We start from the raw sequence: 23,215 nt of genomic DNA on the forward strand, positions 1-23,215 counted from the left end.
TCCGCCAAATTCGCTGCTCGAATTAAAAAAAAATGAGTGAAAAAAGTTGATGTTAGCGCGCCGCGTGGAATATTTTTGACTCGTGCAACGGACTCGAAAAGGAAGGGCGGCTCGCATCTCATCCTGTTATCGAAACCCCCATAGTCTCTCACGTTTACTTTATCGTTATTGCGCTTCTAATTTCAATACTGTCAAAACTGAATTTTTATCGGAAGTTAAAAACATGGCATTCGATTTAGAATATATATCGGGAACCTTTTGGGTGTAAATGTTAGTCTTCAAAATGTGGAAAATAGTTAAAGAAGGGCTCAACTGGGTTAATATAATGGAATTTAATCTCGAGGAGTGATATACCAGTGTGTTGACCTGACAACGAACGAGACCGTGGATCGCAGTTAATTGTGATACGCCGAGTATTACGGAGGTATTTAGTTTACTTTTTTCATGCCTAAGACTATCGATACTGTTCAACGTAGGTCTTGCTCTGGCAACAGTTTCATCTTGCACAACAAATTTAGCCAAAGGCTTCTTTCTGGGGCAACATGCTTATTGTTTTGGGGCAAAGACCATATAAAGAATATGTGAAACTTTTCAATTGCTTTGTTGTAAACAACATTATGTAGTTTGGGTGGCAAGAAAATTCCTCAAAAGTCCCTGAGGTACATGTGCTGGGTGGCGAGAAAAATTCCACTTTTATCCCACGGTTTCTTTCATTAAATTTATCATCAGGAATACTTATCTAGTAAATGACCTATACGTTGGTACAAATATCAATAACTCGCTCTGCAGAGTTCCATTTCACTGTTGTTGCTGAAGAAATGTAAAATGGTTTCCGTGTTTACATAGCCTGATGTAAACACTTGGGAGGTTGGGAGAACACGAGATAAGCGTAGGAAACCACGACGCGAAGCGGAATGGTTTCCAGCTTATCGAGTGTTCTCCCAACCTCCCAAGTGTTTACATCAGGCTATGTAAACACGAAAAACCATTTTACATTTCTTTTATAAAATAACTTATGACAGAGGAACGAAAACCGTGTTTACATACACTCATGTAAAATGGTTTAATGGCCAATCAGAGCGCGCGTACTATTTGAATTATTTTAGAAAAATTCGTAACACCTGCCAACATGTCTAGCGCGGGAATTCTTCTGAGGTTATGAGTGCCAGGTTCCTCTACAGCTGTTTGAATTACAGTCAAGTCGCCCACGTATCAACTTTCCCACGCCAACTCGCAACGGCGTAAAGTTAACGAATCGTTGTTGAAACTTCAGTCACTTTATTATCATTCCAAAAAACATCAATCTTTTACTTAAAACAAGATTTATTCTATAACGAGCTAATTGGAGTGATTTTATGCACGGGCGAGTTGACGTGGGCAAACTGGTATGTGGGCGACTTGATCGGATACCATTTTTGAATACGATGCTCTCTAATGAAGTACTGGTACCCTTGACTAGGCCGCAACACCAGAAAGACTTCCGTGGCTTATCGCATCTCTTAGCCATGCATCAGGTGGAAATTGCAGCCATTTCATAGTTTTCTAAGTGGAACAGCTATTAAATTTACCCCATGTTTCGAAGCATCTTTTCTCTCTGAGTCATTGCATTGAGAGACAAAAAGAAGGGAACATGAAAGCTATTTCATACTTTTAACGGGAGTGCTAGCTCCTAGTTAAAAGAGGGCAAACTACCTCCATTTCACTGGACGACAATGAACATGACATTAGCATGACTGGTAGCATCCAGCATATTCTTCGACTTTTTCAAAGATCGCCATCTGCTAATCTGTTCAATTCAGGAATCATTTTTGTGTAAATGTTCATTGAAAGTACAAATTACTGAAACAATGGGCTCATTTGAGCCCATCGCCTGTCATGTTTATCAAACAATATTGCCATCAAGCCCAGCCGACCAGGAGAAACGATCTGCCCTGAAGACGAGAATCCAAGAGAGAAATTAGCAACGAAGTTTGTTTCCCTTGTGTCTACGTTGAAATAGGACTTGTCATTGATCTCCGAGTTCGGCATGATTTTGTTAGATGTGCCAGGGCTTATCCGTTCTTATGCTGAAATAGTTTTTCTGCTCTATAAAGATACAGTTCTGACCAAAATAATTAAGAGGGGTTACAAAGTTTGTTTAAGAGAAAATCTCGATTTTTATCACTAATGAGCCTCCAGCCAGAAAATCAGCCATTTGAGGGCGTCAACGTGCGCGCGTCTAACGCGTGAAAATTAGTCGCAGCACGAATTCATCCTTTTTTCTTCAAAAAGTGTCCTCAGCGCTCAAAAGGTGAGCAAAAGAGGAAAGCGTTTGCTGGACGGAGAGCTCATTGTTCTGGGGGTATTTATTGGATTTTTTTTCTTCCACTGAACAGGCACTTTGTTTGGGCAAAATCATTGTGGGACATTAATTTAAATTTTCAGTGAAAGCACATGGAGAGAAGTAATTGAAAGAAATAATACAAAAGCAACTGAAGTTTGCATAATTGTAAAATGACAATGAAAGATTGTTTTCTTCCCTCTTCAACCCTTCCTCTAATAAAAATGAGGAGGTAGGGGTTGCCTACACAAAAGGATACTTATTTCATCTACTATTACATATAAGAGCATGAAAGGACACATTAGCCTGTACAAACACAACACATCAAGGCCCTTCAGACATATTTAGTAAGAGGTATAATGGAACTTGTATTGAGCGCACCCCCCATATATATATTTACCACAAGCCTTACTTTGACCCAATTTTGCTTCCTCCTTTTCTCTACACTAAGCCAGTATAACTTTGTACAATACCATTGTCAAGTGGACTTTGGTAAGTGTCCTGTTGGGGTCCTCTCAGAGGAGAGGGAGATATCTGTCTCAGAAACCATACAATTTTTATCTCCACTCATAAAGAATGTTTGATGATTTTTTTCAAATATGCTCTTAATCGGAATATGGATGCACTATTTCACTATTTCACAACTCAGTAACTTAGCTGCGCACAAATCAGATGGCCTCAAACACAAAGTGTGCTTCACAAACAGCTGTTGGGCTAACTAACAAACCAAAAATCAATACTCAACATAAGATTAAAAATTTTACACAGCTCTTTATTGTCCAAAAAGATCTCCAAGAAATGGGAAATAATGGAATGAGAATTGAATATGTCACAAATAGCCACCAGTTCATTTGAAGACAACTTTGAAATAGTTAGGTTACTTTCTGGAATTTCAAATGCAGTTAAGTATCATAATTTAACAAAAAAAATATCGAGGGGTGGAGAACAAATAAAATTCTTCCTAGCCAGAGCTAAACTCTCCTAAACAACAGGTATCACAGTGGTCTAGATGTCAATTTCTCTGATTGGAACGTTTTTCAGTCTGTGTCATCACTAAAAAAGGATTCCTCATTCAATCCCATAGCCCTACTGTGTGCAGCTGCTGCAGCAGCAACTGAAACAGCCACTGAAGACGGGAAAGTTCCCAACAGCGAAGGGGGTCTAACGGGATGCTCGTTTGCATGTATACAAGACACCTGACTGTGTGCCTCATTTGAGGACAGCCACTTTTGATGACAGGAGTCCCTGAGATTGAAACAGATTTTTGTTTCATCTTCTTTCAGTGTTGTAAGTCCACCTTGGCCACCATGAGGCCATGTTTTACTATCTGTGTTTGATACATTGAGGAGATTATGGGTAGGTTGTTTCACTGCAGGTTGGACAAATCCGGCAGTGCCAATGAGTGGATCCTTTGCCTTTGAAAGCAAAACAGTCTTCAGTTCTTGTAACAGTTGCTTGTTTTCCCTTGCTTCTCTCTGCTCTTTTTCAACATCCTCAACATTTAGAGCCTTTTGGTCAATCATAACTTCTTCATATGGATCAGAAAAGGCCTCATATACCTTATCACCCTCTTCAACATCCTCTGTCAGGTCCAGTGTGTAAAGATTCTGTGATTCTTCCAATATTTCATCACTCTTGGTGTCACAAGAAACTTTGTTCTGATTTGCAGTAGGTTCTTTACCCAGAAGTTTGTTGAAGAGTTCCTCACCCTCCTGCCAACAGGTTAATGCAGACTCAAGATCACTTTTTATCCACTTAAATGCTGTCTCTAAATTCAAAGGGAGTGAATTCTTGGCTTTAGAGTCATGATCTCCTTTAGGCTCTAACAATTGGCATCTTTCTTTTTGAATGGACTCTACTCTCAAAATTCCCACCTGAAGGTGCCGTTGAATGCTACGAAGAGTTATATCAAGAGCCCTTGCTGTCTGATCGACACAAGGCTTCACAGGAGGCTTTTCACACTCTTTGCTCATGAAACAGTAACTTTCATGTACATGATAACATCTCTCAATTGATACTACAGAACATTCTATCATTTTCAATGAAATTCCAAATATCTTCTCTATATTTTTAAAGAGTTTGATGTATAATTGATTCAAGTTACCATCATTTACTTCAAGTGATACACAAAGCAAGAATCTACTGAGAAATTCTGACTGCAGGCTTGAAAGTAATGAAGCCACATTTTTTAAGCCCTGCAATGACACTTTTTCAGTTGAGTCATCTGGCACAATTTCCTTGATTCCTACATGCAGATTTCCAATGGATCCTTTTGAAAAGTATGTAAATATCTTAGTAAGTTCTGGTGGGAGAGGAAAATGAAAGAGTAGCTCCTTAGCAGAATTCTGTATAGACAACAACACAGGCTCAGTATTTTCCATAATGTTTTTTCTTAATGTTGGAAATATCACTAATTCTGCCAAGTTTTCACTGTCTCCTGAGAAAAATGCAGGCATCATTGGGCCTACCATGGTATAACCTTTTGATGTTAGTTCTATTTCTTGAATGAATTTTATAGATCTTTTCACCAGGAGAGTCAGCTGTTTTGTCTGCTGTGCAAACCGTTTCAGTGCAACTAAATTTGTCTGATGACGATGAATGAAGAAATATCGCAGTAAAACTCTAGCAGAGGACGCAAAGAGTATCACCAAAAATGCCAAAACAGAAGGAAAGAGAAGACCGTCAATCTTTACCAGAAGCAGAGAAATAACCAGCAAAATTAAAGATAAAATATAGTTTCTATGAGCAAAAGATTTCCATTCGCCAAAACCACTTGCCATTTCCGCTTTAGCACTAACGAAGAGTTTCGGATCAAACTGGGATAAAAAACTGATGTCATCCTTCTTCAGTGTTTGTGATTCATACACAGCCACGATGTAGTCATTCCTGAAAGTTTCAATATCATTCACTGAAGGTACTAAAACAAACCACGACAAAGACGAGCTGTAAATATACCGAGCAAGCTCAATTACGGTCTGTGAAAACTCAACGAGACAATCTTTGTAGGTCCAAACGGAACCATGGTTGCTCTTTTCAAACTCTTCTTGCCTTTTCCGACCATTCGTGTCTTCAAAGTTAACATAACCGATTTCGTTGAGGTATTTTTGCAAGGGTGAGTTTTCCAAAACTACATCCTCGTCTTCCATTTTTTTCAAAAGTGTAGACCGGTCATGAAATGGTATTATAAAGTACCCCACTCAAATTCTTTTTGTTTCTTGCGAGAAAATCCTCACTCTGTTGTTAGAGGGACTTCTTTCTTTAGTGTGAGTGAGACCTGAACGAGAGCGAAGATCCAACCGGACGACTCTTTCAACTTGATGCTGAGTTTAAGATCGTGCGCTATAGTTTATAATACACATCGCGCACGCTACACAAAGTAGATCGAGGAGAAGGACACTATACTCATAATCATACGAAGCATAAAACTAGACTTAGCAATGGCGGACGAGTATATTAACGCTCTGAACCTTAAACCTCTTCCATTAGGAGGTTATTACGTGGAATCCCTAAGTGCAACAACTAAAGTTCAACCCCTAGATAGCTCTGGGCGCCAAGTAAGGGATGCGTATTCAGTAATTTATCTTCTCCTAAGGGGATCAGACATAAACGCGTGGCACAAAATGAAGTCAGGGGAGACATATTTCCATCACTTGGGCAGCCATATCATCTTACACATGATACATGAGGATGGCAGATACGAGACCAAAATTATTGGGGACCCACTGAGGGATAATAAAGCCAGATTTCACTGTCATGTGCCAAAGAACGTGTGGTTTGCTTTAGAGCTTGAAGACAAGAGTGGCTTATGCGTGTTCAGTGAGGCAGCTGGCCCAGGCTTTGACTATGAGGACTTAGAAATTGGCGATAGCGACAAGATGATTGAAATGTTCCCACAGCATAAAGAGATCATCGAAAAATTTTGTTTAAAGTAGACTTTAAATGTGGACTGAATATTGAGACTAGAAATTCTTGATTTCTTTGGGGTTGTCACGCAACAGCTTCCTCTTAATCTTGTCTTGCGTGACAATTCATCGTGATGGTTATCACAGTTAAATTTGTGATGTGAATATTTAACAATGATTCACCAAAGTAAAGTTGAATAGTGGTGGATGTTTAGTGAGCCATAAATCAGCAAAGTAAATATCCACCACTTTCACCAGCACTGACATGATGCTGACATAAATCAAATCTAACTTGAACAACGTGAACCTTCAAGCATCTATCAAATCTCAACTGGTTTCTTGAAACTGAAATAAAATGAATTAGAATAGGCCATAACCATACGATACACGCTAATTGAAATGTCCTAACACTCAAACACACACGGTGTGTATAGATCAATCAAACAACACAAATATCCCAAGTGAAACAATACTACCTTTGATTATACACGTTTTGGTTTATAAATACAAAAATAAACAAGATGACATACCTCTTTTCTTGTTCTATCATTCTAGTATTTTGACAATCCTTCAATCTTGCTTGCAACTAAGATGTGTCTTGTGGTCGAATGAAACATGATGACGAGAATTTGAAAGTATGTCCACAAAACAAAAGGGTATTGAAAGTTATGTAAATCACAACTAAAAATAGCCTTCATTACAGTATATACCACACATGCCAAAAAAATTAGTTTATTTCTCTCAGTATACTGCAAAAGGTTGGAAATAAAACTCTTGATGCATGGTTTTGTTTCTTCAGTTACCCAGAGGTGAATAGTACTTGCTATTCACTTTGGAACCAGCCAATCTGCGAGTCCAAAAAGGACTATTCACTTGTGTCATATATACTTAATGAATTTATTTGCAGAGTTGAATCTGGGCATGTGATCAGTTGTTGTTAATCAGGCCTACATCACATAAACAGTTGACATTTTCCACCAATAATTATTTGTGCATTGCTATTTCATTCCACATCTTGAATCTACTGTCACAAAAACAACCTAATTTGTAGAACAATGCTAATTTGACTACTTTATTCAATTTAATAACTTAATTCAAATGCAGGGAAAACTACAAAAATGCCACACACAACAGAATAGGGGCACTTCTATTGATGCTTAGTGGAATAAGGGGTGCTTAATGGTACAGGGCACTTACTGGAATGAAAGTGTTTACTTAGGAGTTACTTATTAAAACATGAGAGCTAATTAACAAAAACAAATTTGAGAGGAGTGTGGATTGGAACTTAGTTTATTTTACAGTAAACCATCTTAAATTACTTCCAGAGCTGGGCTGAGAATGTTTCTATTTTTTGAAGCAAATATTCAGTAATTCCTTGCAATTAAGGATCATATCCTAGAAAAAAAAAAAAGAAAAACAAATTTTATTTGATGACAATCACTTCCATTACTTTTATTGGTTACATATAGAATTTCATCACTAATTTGTTTCATTGAAATTATATTTTACAGGGTTAGTAAATAACTGTGCTTGAGAATCTTTAGACAAATGTTCCACAGAATGCATCATGTATACAAAGTAAAATTGAAATATACAAAGATACTGATGGGGGACTATGTTAAAAATTCACTTGGGGGTTGTGACAAAAGATTGCAATGTTACCTCATGTGCATCTGGGTCATCTTCCATACTGGATGTAATTATAGATGACAGAAGTCTCTCCAAATCAAATTCAGGTCTTTGGCACTCATTTATGGCTGGTGGATAATCCATCACAAAGGTCTTGAACAGATTTACTACATGTGCTCGAGAGGAATTTTGAGGACCTCGTAATAATCCAACAAGCTGCTCAGTAAGGCCCATCTTGAAGAGAGTTTCTGCAAAGAATGTAGGCAAAGTAATTAAAAAAAGTGAATAACCTAACCAGAGTTGTATCAGGTCAAAGCAACATCACCAGCTCAACAGCCACAGTTATTTTCACTTAATTTAGAAAACTTGGTCGGAGACAAAATAACAACTGCAACTACACAAATCAAATTAGGACTGTAAAATCAGAAAGAAAACTACTATAGTTGCTCATTAATTTTAATCTATAAAAACAAGAACTAATGAGAATTTACAAAGGTATTTTGACAATACCTTTAAGTGTAGGATTTGTCATCAGCAAATTCGTTGTCATGAAGGCAGACTTGGTTATCAGTTTTTCATTTTCTGCTTGCATTGTTCGAAATAACATTGAAACTCCATCATCTTTTAAAAATGCCTCCTCAGCTTTGGGAAAATCTCTTGTTAAACCTAGCATGAATAAAAATTGTCAGGAAGTAAAAATGAAGTGTCACAGTTTGTGCAGTGTGGTGAATGCTCTGAGCTGCACATGTATCTCAGTTGTTTAGAGGCCTTGACACACTACATAACAAGACATTGCAAAATATATGGGGGACAAGTTGGAATGAAAATTCTTATAAAAGCAATAGACCATGGAGGCCTGTGATTTAAAAACTTTTGGCATGTTCTCCCAACATCCTGTGTGGGTCTTTATGCTGGTAAACTGATGGAAAGTGCAGTCCATTGCTAAATTCAGTTTCAATTTAAAAAAACTAAAAATATTGTAACAAGCATTTTAAGTCCTGACAGGGTCATCATACTCACCTGATATTGCATATAAAGCTTTGATTCTCACTTGATCCAACTGGTCAGTTTCAAGCAAAGAAGTAAGTGTTGGAAGGATGTTCATTTCCATTGCTGCCTTTTGACAGTATGGATTATTCTGAACACACACTGCCAAAATATCAGCTGCTCTCCATCTTAAAGAGCTATAAATTAATAGAATAGAATCACTTTTAGTAACTGTTAGCTATGTTTTACGTATACAATAAATAGTACATATAAGTCTCATTGTTTTGAATTACAGGCACATGTATACTTGAGTATGTTCTAGCTTGTACCTTACCAGCAGAATGATTATACAGAGAACAGGAGAAGGAGAGGAGGGTGACATTTTTCCTCTTGTGCTGCCTCAGGCTGGGTATGAACTCATGTCATTACTCTTACTGACTGCCCACTAAGTGCAGTCTGTGGAAAGTGAGGGAGCACACAACTATAGGTGACTCCTCTATTACTGAATGACTGGGTCCTTTTACTCAAAGGGTATTATCATTGGCCTTATGCCCTGCACTTAACCTAGAGGGCCAGATGATCAGTTCTCACCCTATACACCCTTATCATCTGAATCCATATTCTTCCTAGTCTTCTCTTTTGCTTTAGTACCAACAAGGAGAATTTGTTTAATAATCAAAGCTTCTCATGTCCACAAACATTTCCTTAATTCTCATGAATTATTCAGCAGTAAGCTTTAAGGAGAAATTAGGTGCTAGTCATTCTTGGGGTTTAATTACAGGGTGTTAATCATTCTCCTGCCCTCTGACTTGTCTGCCAGCAGAATGACTAACACCAGCATACTTCTTACTGTCAATGAGACACAGTCTCTATCAATTACAAATGTAAACTATCCTACCATGACAAGGAAGGGATTCCACAGGAACAGTCAAGACAGAGTTTCTCTGTTATTTGACCCTGATATCTAAAATTGTTGCACCACATGCTGCTCTTCTAAGGTTTTGGATTGGTATAACTAGATGATTGCACTCTAATAAAGTAAAATTACACTGATAAAGAAGCTGTACATTATTTAGTTAATTACCTTACTGGTGAGCAATACTACTATTACATGTAAGCTACTTTTATTAATCTTACTATTTGCAACTTTAGAGCTTTCTTGACAAGACATGTGTACCTGTGTTCACTTGAGAGGCATTTAATCATCACCTGATAGCCTCCAATCTTGTGAAAATCTGTGATAAAAATCAATAATCTGAGTTTCTAAAATAAAGTAAGCCTTCAAAGAAAATGGAAAAAAAATACAAGTCACCAAGTCTTGCAATAAGTTAAGAGTCTCACTTAAATACTCTACAATAGTAAATGTAGCATGACATTTTCTCACAGAGAATAATACTCAGTATACTTGTTTCAAAAACATGTTACAAATGAATATCATTATTGAAGGTGTTACTGAGTATTGTGTGACCTCATGTTTGTTTGTTTGAGCTTTAGAATCACATGCATACATACTTGAAGTGATATTGTAAGGAGAAATTAGATGCTAGTCACTCTTAGGGATTAAAGGATTCATGAATAATTCAGCAGAATTACTGTGAGGAGAAATTAGATGCTAGTCACTCTTAAGGATTAAATGATTCATGAATAATTCAGCAGAATTACTGTGAGGAGAAATTAGATGCTAGTCACTCTTAAGGATTAAATGATTCATGAATAATTCAGCAGAATTACTGTGAGGAGAAATTAGATGCTGGTCACTCTTAAGGATTAAATGATTCATGAATAATTCAGCAGAATTACTGTGAGGAGAAATTAGATGCTGGTCACTCTTGAGGTTTAAAGAGTTCCAAATGAAATTAGTGCTTGGTCAAATTGTAACCAATGTTATTACATTAAGCTCCCTAATAGAGCTGACTTCATTTTTTCTGTTTCTTGTGCAGGCATACATGTGACATCCCTGCACTCTTTAACTCTTTTTGGAACACTGTCTCGTTTCATTTTACGGGCCAGTTTACAGATTTCTATCGTAAAGCAAAGAAGGACTTTTATTTTAAGGAACTTGATTTTAGTGTACAGTTGGTCCAGTCGCTGCCTAGGCACTACTGTGATTTTAAATGCTTCTAAATATTCTATACCATAATAATTGCTGTAGTCAATTTATTCAGATGTAAACACATGAACTCATTTAATATTTCTCTTTTTCAAAACTTATAGAATATTTCTTAATTTTTACCATGATGGTAGTTGTATTTTGTAAGTAATGTTATCCCTATTTTAATATAGTTTCATATTGTAATTATTTTTACAGGACCCCACAAGCTTTAAGCTTTAAACCCTATCATGTTTAAATATAGGATATTACTATTACCAGAGTGAATGCAAATTTATAGGTTGGGGGTTAATGGCTCAACACTTGATTTGTTATGGAGTGTACATACCGTTTGCATTATCTAAATCTTCAACAATCATGGACAATTCCTCAAATGCATCTTCCTTCTCCCCAAGGTCATCATCAGCATTATTTGTGTCACAAGGTTTTTCCAAAATTTGTAAATATTTCATCATTCTTTTGACATCTGTGTCCTCAGCTATAGATGATAATGCTTCCTGGAGCCATTCTCTTCTCTAAAAGGAAAAACATAATTATTGAGTGACATGACTCCACCAAAAGTACAAAAACAATGATTCTAACTGATAAAGGCACAGAGAGAAGGATGTCTGTATGACTATTTTTGTGGTTTTCAAAGAAATTTTTGCATATTAATCCTATCAGATGGCCTAATTTTCGGGAAAGTGCATAATTATGTGTTCAATACCACAATTGCATAGGACAACTATGCATATCTATCCATAGCAACAAATATGATGGCAGCTGTCAAGTCTTCATCTATTTTTATAACCCTGTTCATTTGGCCACCCACAATTTCATGGCCCAAATATAACTGACTTAAGGTGATTCCTCAGAAAAAAAAATTATGGAACTATTTTTTTAAACTTTCCTTAAATGTTCCTTACCAATGTCTGTTTCTAAAAATACAATAAAAAAGATAGGTCATCATGCTTGTTTAAGAGATGTAATAGGCCAAACTTACCCCATTTATACCTGCACTGACACTAATCACCAGTCAGGGGTCTTACAGTAACACTTGAAAAAAGACTTGATAGGTAGAAAGTTTCAAGTGTATGGAACAAATTAATATGTAATTTGTGGGAAAATCACACAAATTTAATGACATTGACTCAAAATGTTTCTTGAGTCGTTTCTTTCAAAGTCATAATTTGCATCCTCAAGTAATGGGCTTCATGCACACTTTTATCTTTATCTTTTATCCCATCAAATAATTTTTTAAACATTTTTTCTAATTTAAAAGGGATAAATTTTCCACCAAAATTATGCCATAAACAATATAGGTCACTGTGCTTGTCCACGAGCTAAAGACCATCGTACCTCTTTACTTGGTCCATGGATTGAAAAACAATACCATGTTCTCGAAATGCACATAAGCCCATTCCCCAATTATGTGATTTTCATGTGCAATGCAGGATGTGCGGTGCAAAACGGAGAAATCACCTTAATTCTCTACCTCACTACACTACCAGTCACCATCTCATGACAAGTACAAGCACAAGCATAGAAAAACCAGCAGTGAGGAGTGAGCAACACAGACACAAGTATATAACCATCCATACAATGCTTGGTTGGTGTCATTCTATATATATATGCTTATGCCTGTAGCAGCACATTCTCACTTAACAATTATGCATGATCCTAAGCACAAGTAGTGAAAAACCTTCTGTTCTGGTCTTCCTGGTGCTCATGCCTATGTTTAATACAGCTCACAGCCCTTCCCGTTTGTCTTGTATGTTGAAGTAATAACCAAGCTTAACCTTTTATTTCCCAGATGTGATAAAAAAGTAACTTCTCCCAATGATATCCATATATTATCCAACAAACAGGTATGAGTATACTCAAACTTATCAGACAGAAGTTTCTATCTTGATCTAACACCAAATTCTTGTAAATAATTTACAAGGAAATGCGCTGCAGCCAGAGGGGAGAATTAACAATCAGATCTTGAAGGGTCAACTTGCCACTTCTCACAATCTCAAAACACTGTCCAGTGCAATAGAAAACAGTTGAGTAGAAAAGGCGAATTTATCATTTAGGGGTATTGCCTTGATATCACACTTAATTCTCTTAACTAATTTGCAATCAAATGCAAAGTAGCTAGAAGGGAGAATTGCTTTTCAGATCGTGATCTGTGGGAGGATCTGAGGCTTTGTAATTCAAATCTAGAAGCATGTACCTCCTTACTCATTTCCTGGAACGCACTGGAAGATGAATTCGTGGGATCATCTGAATGATTAAGAGCAAACTGCATTACTCCCTGTAAGTTGCGTGGATATCTTCTTTCATCTTCTTCGCGACCGGCCATATCCTTAACAAAGTACTGTCAACAATTCAAAACAGATTCGCACAGACTGAATTTCACTTTCGCCAATCTCATATATGTAGGACTGGAAACTAGTATCGAGTTAGACACCACATGTATGATTAAATACATCGTATGTGCAAAAGCTTTTACCTCTGACCATAAAATACTGTAGGCTTACCCTCAAGATGGCTGCCGAGGGCTCGGTGAGTATACTATCTCTTTTGCTCCTCTGCACATCTCTTGGCCTTTTTTTTTTTCGAAAATAAATGTTACGGTATAATCTAACCGATAGAAAAACACTACAATCCTGCCAACTCAACTACTTTATTAAACAACGAGTAATATTCCTAACAAGGAGCGACTCCTAAAGGCAGTACGATACTGATCATCGATGAACTTGCTTAAGCCCAATACAGTCAATGTCTTAGCTTACCACTGACCCAAACTCACACTTTCCTCCAACGTTTCGTGAAATTAGCAATCTTCCACTATAGCTCGCTCTCACGGTATAGTTTCTAAACAGTCTGTCACAGCAACATCTATTACTACTACAACATAACTGAGTCCTTATATACATTCGCAAAGTGTTCTGGAACCTTCCAGAAGCTTACAAAAGAACTATTTAAGTAGTATTACCTAATAACTGTGTAACTTGTTGACATGTTCGAGAAAGTTCTACGGTGCTCATGTCAGCATGACTAAGCAGTCTGGAGATTAACTATGTTTATGCCTGTAAAAAATCCATTCACGAAAAAAGAGGTTAGAGTCCAAACTCTGTAGTGTATTAAACTTGTCAAATGGACTACAACATTTGGCTAAAATAAAAACTCCAAAACTTCTTGAATTCCAAACAAAAAGAATAACAAATTTACTTGAACAAAAGCTCAAAAACAACTGACTAAAACTCCACAAAAACAAACTAAAAGTAAGTAAAAAATATCCACATCAATTTTTCAATGCCAAAGTTAGAGATCTTTGATGTGATTGGCTAATTTGTGAAATCATGTGCACTGTGCGTGGAGAGAGGAAGAGAAAAATTGTTACTTGAAATTTAAAAGCCAAAGAGATATTCTACAATGCCAACTCCTTACAGTACAAATATATTTAGGCTGTTACTTGATCTTCCACAGTTTTGTTTATTTATGACTATGCATCTTCCTTATAAATAGCAGGTATATGATTGTTGTCTGCTAATTATACTTGATTAAGTGACATTTTAATTGTGAAGTAGGTAAATGAAAGTGGAATTAAATCTGTCACAGTGATCAAAATTGTAATGGTTTGAGATAGAATTAGCCCCTGGCATGCATTCCACAAATCCCCAGGGATGGAAATTTGGGAAAATCAAAACAAATAAGTTGTTTACCTCACCGACACTTCCTTACAATACCAGTGCTCTTTGATTGCAACTAATCACCTGAGAGAATTTCTTTGATCTTTAACAAAATTTCAGGGTAGTTGTTATGAGAGGATATACTGAGACCAGGGAGGGAATTTTATTTATTGGCTCAGGGGTGTAAAGGGTTTATTACTGGCAGAGATATTTTGTGATGAGCAGTGAAGTGTTTTTAAAAACTGTGCTTATTCTAAATTTGGAGATGACAAGTTCTCTTCTCATAGATGTGTAAATTTTAGTACTGAGTATTAAACAATGTTGATTTTTCAAATTATGAAGGATGCGACTGAGGATGGCAGTAACTCTCAGCTTAATGAAACAACCAAGGAATTTCTTACAAGACCTGTAAGTTTGCAATTATTTTAACTGAAAATGAAACAGCTGTTATTGGAGCCACTTCAACCAAAGCAGTCAGAGATGATAAAATTAATGAATGAAGATATTGCATTTTTCCTGTGATAGCAATTATTGTATATTTTATGTTAATTATCCCAGTTACAGTAGTTGCACCATAAACTAGTTAGTTTGACAGAAAGGTTATGCAGATTTTGTTTCTAGAAGTGTTTAAAATGGATTTTATTCATTATTAGACAAATGCAAAACTTTCAGCTTGTACATTGTGTAAAAGCATATAATCTGATTCCAAACAGTGTAGAAGTTGAAATTGAGTGAGGAAAGCTGAAATTAAACTTGTTTACATTCACAAGTACCACCAAAAGAAGTATTGGATCAAAACCATGTTAAGACAAAATAATAATAATAAAAAAAAATAGTCTGACACAGTCATGCATGTCTCTTTGTTATACGTTAAACTGTTTTGTCTATATGATATTTTTGTTTCTTCAGGCCACTGTGGAGCAGATTAACATTGAAGGGTACTGGAGAACCAAGAGAGACATTTTAATTCCTGGCATCAAGAGATTATTGAAGGCCACAACTTTTAGTGAAGTAATACTTCTTGTTATAAAGCAATCAGACACAACTTAAAACTTTGAGAAGCTTCTCACTTTGAAATGTAACTTTTCAAATTCATAAAATGGATTTGTGTAAGTTAAATGTTATAGATTACTGGATTTTGTAATTTAAGATGATTAGTATGAGGCAGCTCTGGGGCTGTGGGTGTTTGATGAACCAAACATTTTAAAAAAAAGCAGGAACAAGAAAGTTAAACAACATTTTGAAATTCCTAGAATCACTTCAGACTGTTTGAAGGCATTTATGTCTTTATTACTTACAACCTTACTTTTTAGCTAGGAATGGACCTGAAACTCATTGGATATGAAACTAATTGATTTGAATTATTTGGCAGCTAGTGGAATTGGCGCTTGAAGCAAAAGAAGATTTGATGAGTCTTGGAGTGTTTCATGATGTTGATATGCTCATTGATACAAGTGCAGGTAATATTTGAATTAAGAGTGTTACAATTTTGACTTTCTCAACTGTCTCAACCAGACTGTTAATCCCAGTTATACTGTGGCATACTTGAGTACACAAAAATAGCAGCAATAGCAGGACTGAAGGAGCACAATCAAATTCATCCATGACAAGCAATTATGAAGGAGATGCCTGTGACTTAAATGAAGCCAAGAACTGCTTGCAAGTTTAGTGGATAACTATTAGAACCCTTGAATAGCTTCTGTCTCAGTATCACCACACATCACACATCACACATTCTACATCACACATCACACAGCGGTTCAATAATTACTTTCTTTACTTTCTAGGGAGCAGGTAAGGTAAGAGAAAAGCAGTTTTGCAAGCATGTTTAATGTAAAGCTAAATAAAGAAGTTATAATCTACCATCAGCAGGAAAGTTGTAAATTCCCAGTAACCCTTGTGAGGTAATGCATAGTTCCCCTGTTTTCTATAACTTAAACTTTAACTTGAATTTCAAACTGCATCAGTGTTTACATTCAAGCTAAGCTGCAGTTAGCCTGAATGGCCCGTGTAGTCATTGCTAGCACAGGTATAGAGTGAAGCAGTGGAGCTTTTCAGTGCCTCTGTCCTCACATTTAGTCCCTTTTTTCAGTCCCACTTCCCTTTATATTTCCCGATTAGGCATAATATTGGTTAACTAACTGATAGAGAATTATTGAGGAAATAACTTTGGATTATGGGTCAATTTGTAGATCACTCAATAAACCCAAATGGGTATGATGTGACATTCCATGTAAAAGAAAAAAGACTCCTTACCAGTAGTACAGGAACTCAAATTGGTAACAATGAAGGCAATATGGTAGGTTAATAATCCATTTGATATTTATTAAACAAAGTGCTTCAGGTAATGGAAAAAAAGTCAACATTCATAGAACCTAGTGGTTAACGCAAACCACATAATATTGGTTTGAGAAGACGGAAAAGATGCTTCAGAGATGACAGTAAAGAAATCAGGAGTGAGGGTTTTACAGAACGGAGATAGTGTACTAAGATCACAAATGATGAACCATGAAGCTGGAGGCTATTTTTTACAAGATTTGCTAACTACAGTATGACAGAGCTGTTTCATACATGCTCCACATGCCTAAGGATAGCTACCTGTCCACTTTTGTGCCTGTACTAGTCTTCATGTAGATGCTTTTCAAGTGCTTATCTACTGTAGACTTGGCCCTAATTAAAATCCTAAACTCTTTACAGTCTAATATACGTGTCCATAAATGTGCTGATCTCTATGTTTCCTATAATACTCATAAATAGAATTTGTTAAACAATCAAGAGCTTCTTAAGGTGATGATCTCTTCCTTAATTCTCATGACTTTTGTGTTTGGTTCAGCAGTGATACTGTAAAGAGAAATTAGAAATCTAGACTTTCTATTTTATGATGATAATGATGATGATTATTTATTTATTTATTTATTTATTGTTACTTGCTCACTCAACAGTGAGTCCTCTGTAACTCTGTAGCCTCTGTTTTGTTTACAGATGTTTGGTTGTTCACTCAATAATGTGTTTGGTCGTGCTGAGCAAGTTAAGGCAGATCTTTCATTTGGCACAAGAACCAGAATGTCCTATCAGGTAACTTTTTGATACATTTGGATTGTTATGAAATCTGTTTGGGTCTGATGCATGTGGATATAACCCCTACCAGCATCACTGTAATCAGCCCTGAACATCCTACAGTTGTACCTTCCTAGACAAAAAAAACTTTCACATATTGAATAAACATTAACCAAAGATAGTTAGGGTGGTTTCTTCCTTTGATCCAGGGGTGATACAAATGTGAGAAGCTTGTCAACACTAGGAGTGTTTAATTCTCCAATGCCCTAACATTGGTTTGTATATTTTCCATACTGTTCTCTATACATTTCCTCAGGTTCTTAGAAGGAGAATTTGCTTAAAAATTAAAACCTGCTGTATCTGGTGATCATTTCCATTGTTCCTGTAACCTTCATGTTTGATTCAGGGGTTATATTGTAGGAGAAATTAAATGCTAGTCACCCTTAGTATTAAAGGGGTCAAATTAAAAGTGCAATGAAAAATTTGTATTGTTAAAAACTGACCATGAATGACAGGAAGAACTGTAAAAGTTTTTAAATTCTCAAGTGTGGTTAACAATATACTTTTATATTTGGGGTTGGAAAGGGAAGAGAGGCAAAGGAATAGGATTTGAATTTTCTGTGTGAGAAATCAATACTTTATTTTTTAAATAGAATGTCCACACCTTGTGGGAATCCACCCTATGGATATTGGTTTACACTGCAATATAGTTCCCATTGAAACTTAATCTTGATTTAAATTTTTATATCATTATAGCTTGCTTTCATTAAGCCTACACCAGGAACACCAGGGAGAAAGTGAGTTTACTTCTAAGATAACTCAAAATTTTGTTTTATTCAATTGTAAAGAGAGCCTTTGTTAAAACAATATTGGATAGTTTTACAATTGCAGCTCAAAAATCTACCACAGATGTACCATTTTGTTCTCACTGGGAGGCAACACAGGGACTGTCAATGGATTATATGGTAAATTTAATTTTTATGATAAGCTGAACTATACATGGATCAGACTGGTCCTTATTAATAATCTATTGGAGGAAAGACACCATTAACTATATTATTTTTTATCATATAAAACAACGAAAGTCCATTTAAAATTGTGTGTCTATCCATGCTGTACATCAATAATACACTCAGCATTACCCTGTGTACCACTTTTTTGTTCTTACCACATTTAAATGTCATCTTTGATCTATGACTGAACACACACATGAGAACACAGAATCTATTTGTTAAATAGAGTATAAGGGTTTGGTTAACATGCATTTAACCCAGAACTGTCAGGTAAATGTAACATAGATATAGTCTGAACATCTACTTTTTCTTTCAGTTTCCCTCCATTGTTGGACAGCACTGTGTTTCCTGGGAGGGAACATGGCGTGAAGTGACAGGACTGGCAAAAAACGCTTCTTTTGCAATTCGAGAACAGGCTGGACATTCAATAAAGAGTGCCCTTAAGGTGAAAAATCAAATTTAAATTTTTCATCATTTACAACTGTTAGAGGTGTATTTAGGACAAGACTTGATTTGCATACACTTTTAACTACTTATTAGCCTATGTGTCTGTGGTACATTTTCAGCACACTGTAATAATGGACAAAAGAAACAATATTGCACTTCCAACCAATGGATACTTCATAAAGCTTGCACAGGTACATTTTACAAAAAAGTTACTATATAAACATGTACATACAATGCTTTTTAGGGTACAGACAAACCTCCCTAATAACCACTAAGAATATGAGGACTCATCGGTGGCTTAAAGGGAGTTAACTTCCGAGCAAAATTGTAATTTGTGTGATTTCAATCACAAGCCTATATGCAAAGTAAATAGTATCAGTGACAGTCAAATATGCTCTTTTCCATTTTCTCTGTGTAAGGAATTTGCAGGCTTGGGTGGAGATGTTATGTTCCTAAAACACAACTTCGAATATCAACAAAGTGTAGAACCTCTGAAAGATGTGGTGAGTATATATTTTGTCTTTCTTTGCTATTGGATTACAGAGGGAGAGAAGTTTTAATTTTGCTTGTTGAAGTTTTCATATTGTATACATAGATAAGGCAGTGTAGATAAATATAAATATAGTCTCTAGATACATAGATAAATAGATAAATTCTTCAAGTAGAGTATTAATTATAAGGGATTAAAATTTGTGCACTAATTTTTGTTCCTTATTTCTCACTCCCTTTGGGTTAAAATCTTTCTTACACACAAATTTACCCAATTTACAAAAGGACACAAGTTATTCCCCTGATTTTTGCGACACTCATTCAAGTCCTTGAGTTTGCGTTTACTTGTATTTTGGCAGATTTTATCCTGGTCGTTTCAAGGAGGAAGTCTACATCCATTGTTTAATACAACATCAAAAATAAGTGATCGGTAGGGTTGATTTGTGATGCAATTTACCGGCAAGGCATTTGTCCATAATGACAGTAAACGCTTTACTTTACCCTGACAACAGTTAAGTATTAGGTTGACCAGTATTACAGATATGTAATTTCTTTCCCAACGATATTTGGTCTGAAATTGGAATAGAAAATCCGATGTGGTTGTCAAGTTCTTCATGTGATTCGTAAAGAGGCAGACTAAATCGATCATGTAAATAGAAGAAGAAAGATGGTAAATTTTGAGCTCGGTAAAGAAATAGTGAAAGATAGTTCCAAATTTAGCATCTTTCTTATTCTATTTACAAACATGACGCTATCGACATTGCTGAACCTAGCGGTATGCAGGACGCGTGTCATGTGAATTTCGTAATAGACCACGCTCACCATGGAGTCTCTGTGGCTCAGTGGGCATCGGAGCGTGGAATCCGAAGGTCTGAGGTTCGATTCCTCATGGGGACTCAGAATTTTTTCTTTGTCCCACGGTCGTGACAAGACGAAAAATCCTTCATTAAATCAATCATGTTTTGCAGAAAAGGGAAGAAGGGAAGGCAAGATGGCTCAACCTTGTCGCTTGCTTATTTACACTGAAGGGCCTGTTGTCTTGCTTTTGTTTATTTGTTTGTTTTGTTGTTAGAGTTGTTTTGCTTTTTAGAATAGACGGCGCAACGGATTATAGCCTAGGCTAATTTTTGCTACTTTCAAAAGTGAAGTTACATTTGAGTTGATTATCAAATTGGTGAATTATTTAGAACTCAATATGTATGCTGCAAACGTATTTTTTTTCTGTACGTAGGTTATTCCTTGGAGGCCCACTGTCCGTACGAGGATTTAACTCAAAAGGGATTGGGCCGAGAAGTGAAAGTAAGTATCGCACAAGAAGGATAAATAGTGTGTTTGATGAAATCATATTCCCAAAAGCTGATGTGGTACGAAAAAAGGGTAGGGTTATCCCGTTTTACAAAATACGAAGCCACCAGGAGTATTGCTTCGCTGGGTAGGATGCTAATCCATCGTCGGTCGTTGGCTATCATCAGCGCCTGTCATTCAAAAAAGGAAGACGAACTTTATCAGGCCTAATGTGTAGTTTTAAGTCCCGTTATATCCTTTGAGGAACTTCATGCACAGTATGTTTGTTTGTAGATGATTCTCTGGGAGCGGATGCTTACTGGGCAGCAGGACTTCACGTATACACGCCCTTGCCGTTCAGACCAGGACGGGGTGGTCTGGGCGACAGAATCAAAACACACTTGTTTGTCAACACTGGAAATCTGATTACACTCGACACAAGTATGACTAGAGTTAAACTTAAACTTAAACTTTAACAATCCTATGAAGGTCGCGATATTTGCAAGGGATTTGTCTAAGTAGCTAAAAACTCTGAATTTGGGATGAAAGTTTGAACGCGATAGCGAGAACTTTAAAGACTGAGGTTTGTGTTATCTGCTGAAGCCGAAGATTTAGGCGGAAAAAAAAAACAAGGCCTTGATAATTCTCGCTTCTTTGTAAATACCGAATTCTGTAATTGTCTGTTATTGAATTCCCAAAACACCACCGCCTGTAAGTTTGACGAGATTTATACAGGTACCATTAATTTACTGATACTTAAAAACTTAGAACAGTGCCAGATTGAATTAGGACTTGATATCATTGTGTGATAAGTGTATGCTACTGTCAAGTATATGTAAGAACAATTTTGTGAATGGTGTATTTTCTCGGGGGAAAAGGGGAGGGGGTTTTAATTGTTACTTTTTCAAACTTGAACACCTCAACAAAGACCTATCTTTTTCAGATCTTCCGTGGAGAAGCAGATTTAATTCGTTAAGAGAAAAGATCCGGTGGTCCTGTGGAGCTGGGCTGGTTTTCATGCTTGGAATTGCTCGGGTGGAGTTAAATTACTGTTTTCCTATCGCAGCACAAAATACAGACAGGTGAGATGACGTTACATTAAACGACATAAGGCCTACAAGATTTGATGAAAAAATGGCCAGATGATGTGTTATGCAATATATAGAGTTCATAATTCATTTGAAGCATGGGAACGTTATTTTGAAACTTGGAGAAGAATATAGAAAAAAGCAAAGATAATGAAACAAGAAGACATAACTGGCTGTCGGTACTGAAACAAAACTCTTAAAAAGAACTTTTGAAAGGTTTGACTGATAGTGACAACTCACGATGATGTAGCTAGATACAGAATAAATCAATTTCCTCTTCAGTTTGTTGAAAATGGCAAAAATTAATGAAATACCAATAGTTTTGTCATTGTTTTTTTTCTTCAGTGTTAACCATGGAATTCAAGTTGGTGTTGGAATAAACTTCCTTTAACATCATCTTCGCTCACAACAAAAATTATTTAATGATAGAAATCAAGGATTTGTTGAAAACATCGACCTTTGCAGAAATGTATCTCCGTACCAAGGGTCGAAGGTCTATGAGGCGTGACCAGAAACCGATGTCTTGCGTTTTGCCTTTCCTTCTGTTAACGAGGGAGATAGGAAAGGACTTAGCATAAGACCTTCATTAAAGAATCAGTTGGAAAAGATGGTTTTAAGGCCTAAAACAAAGGTGAATGGTGGTATTTTCTGTTTTCTTGCTTGCGCTCTTGCAGTCCTTGCGCTTTCGGCTCTGCTTCGCGAAACAGAACGTCACGTGTTCGTCTACCCTTTGAACTGAGGAAGAGCCCGTCATTGTGACATTGGTTTTTATCGCCAGTAAAAATAGTCGACAAATCTTTGACGCATTGTGCTGGTTTTTTACGGAACACATCAGTCATTTGAGGCGCCGACAGAAGATTGAGCAGCAGAGGAGTTTCAAGTCGAGTTTGCCTGGTGCAATAAACCATCAGGAACGTAATAAAAGTAAAGATCAAACATTTCGTGTTATTGTGATATGTTGTTCGATACGTTTGAAATTAGGGTCCATTTACGAGAGTCGACATTTTAGAGTCGACTGGTTCATTGCTACCGCGAGCTAAATAATAGTTTCTGCAGCATGAAGCGACTAGAATCACAGGTGGCCCAAGGGGGCTTCTCAAATGTACGTAATAAAGCTAGAAATGGATAACTCGCAAAAATGAGTTCCTTTTAACATGGCAAGCGGTCAGATAACAAGCGATGCATTGTGGAAGTAAGGTGAGGTTTTTTTTTTATCAAGAATTTAATCGT

At 36.5% G+C, this 23,215-nt stretch overlaps 4 protein-coding genes across 13 annotated transcripts; 2 read left to right on the plus strand and 2 right to left on the minus strand.

Moving 5' to 3' along the window:
* Positions 1-3,071: 3,071 nt before the first annotated feature.
* On the minus strand, positions 3,072-5,682 carry LOC113680314 (vezatin). The gene has a single exon (XM_027197326.2). It carries the CDS (start codon positions 5,464-5,466, stop codon positions 3,358-3,360), a length of 2,109 nt encoding a protein of 702 aa, XP_027053127.2. The 5' UTR covers positions 5,467-5,682; the 3' UTR covers positions 3,072-3,357.
* Positions 5,625-6,756, plus strand: LOC113680318 (uncharacterized). Its single transcript, XM_027197333.2, has one exon. The coding sequence runs from the start codon at positions 5,758-5,760 to the stop codon at positions 6,250-6,252; it is 495 nt and encodes a 164-aa protein (XP_027053134.2). The 5' UTR covers positions 5,625-5,757; the 3' UTR covers positions 6,253-6,756.
* A 182-nt stretch (positions 6,757-6,938) lies between these two features.
* On the minus strand, positions 6,939-13,865 carry LOC113680317 (hsp70-binding protein 1). Of its 9 annotated transcripts, none has more exons than XM_089186134.1 (9): positions 13,708-13,818; positions 13,453-13,519; positions 13,146-13,289; positions 11,277-11,463; positions 10,016-10,073; positions 8,872-9,035; positions 8,362-8,517; positions 7,885-8,099; positions 6,939-7,617 (listed from the first exon to the last, which is right to left on the minus strand). In XM_089186134.1, exons 3-9 carry the CDS (start codon positions 13,272-13,274, stop codon positions 7,567-7,569), a joined length of 960 nt encoding a protein of 319 aa, XP_089042260.1. In that variant the 5' UTR covers positions 13,275-13,289; positions 13,453-13,519; positions 13,708-13,818; the 3' UTR covers positions 6,939-7,566. The 9 variants fall into 9 exon arrangements, with proteins under 9 accessions (XP_089042260.1, XP_089042256.1, XP_089042261.1 ...); XM_089186130.1 differs by having other exon boundaries at positions 13,715-13,813; XM_089186135.1 differs by lacking the exon at positions 13,453-13,519 and having other exon boundaries at positions 13,146-13,195; positions 13,715-13,865.
* On the plus strand, positions 13,255-22,921 carry LOC113680315 (sorting and assembly machinery component 50 homolog). Of its 2 annotated transcripts, none has more exons than XM_027197327.2 (16): positions 13,255-13,477; positions 14,950-15,015; positions 15,517-15,618; positions 15,980-16,067; positions 16,800-16,906; positions 17,590-17,682; positions 18,421-18,461; positions 18,542-18,629; positions 18,994-19,122; positions 19,244-19,315; positions 19,544-19,627; positions 19,973-20,043; positions 20,845-20,912; positions 21,192-21,338; positions 21,841-21,979; positions 22,331-22,921. In XM_027197327.2, the coding sequence occupies exons 1-16, from the start codon at positions 13,460-13,462 to the stop codon at positions 22,374-22,376; spliced, it is 1,359 nt and encodes a 452-aa protein (XP_027053128.2). In that variant the 5' UTR covers positions 13,255-13,459; the 3' UTR covers positions 22,377-22,921. The 2 variants fall into 2 exon arrangements, 1 of the variants encoding a protein (XP_027053128.2); XR_016180703.1 differs by having other exon boundaries at positions 13,419-13,477; positions 21,192-21,480.
* The last annotated feature ends 294 nt before the right edge of the window (positions 22,922-23,215 follow it).

The sequence above is a fragment of the Pocillopora damicornis genome, chromosome 10 (assembly GCF_964200805.1).
Source record: "Pocillopora damicornis chromosome 10, jaPocDami1.2, whole genome shotgun sequence".
In the NCBI taxonomy this organism is placed as follows: domain Eukaryota; kingdom Metazoa; phylum Cnidaria; class Anthozoa; order Scleractinia; family Pocilloporidae; genus Pocillopora; species Pocillopora damicornis.

Excerpts from the sequence above, each read along its gene's own strand:
- LOC113680314 (XM_027197326.2), bottom strand. The coding sequence starts at position 5,466 with ATGGAAGACGAGGATGTAGTTTTGGAAAACTCACCCTTGCAAAAATAC.
- LOC113680318 (XM_027197333.2), top strand. The coding sequence starts at position 5,758 with ATGGCGGACGAGTATATTAACGCTCTGAACCTTAAACCTCTTCCATTA.
- LOC113680315 (XM_027197327.2), top strand. Across the intron at positions 16,068-16,799 it reads GCTCATTGATACAAGTGCAG|ATCACTCAATAAACCCAAAT; the intron begins GTAATATTTGAA and ends GTCAATTTGTAG. Across the intron at positions 19,123-19,243 it reads CAATAAAGAGTGCCCTTAAG|CACACTGTAATAATGGACAA; the intron begins GTGAAAAATCAA and ends GTACATTTTCAG.
- LOC113680317 (XM_089186131.1), bottom strand. The coding sequence starts at position 13,851 with ATGTATATAAGGACTCAGTTATGTTGTAGTAGTAATAGATGTTGCTGT. Across the intron at positions 8,518-8,871 it reads AGCTTTATATGCAATATCAG|GTTTAACAAGAGATTTTCCC; the intron begins GTGAGTATGATG and ends TATTCATGCTAG. Across the intron at positions 7,618-7,884 it reads ATGACCCAGATGCACATGAG|GATATGATCCTTAATTGCAA; the intron begins GTAACATTGCAA and ends TTTTTTTTCTAG.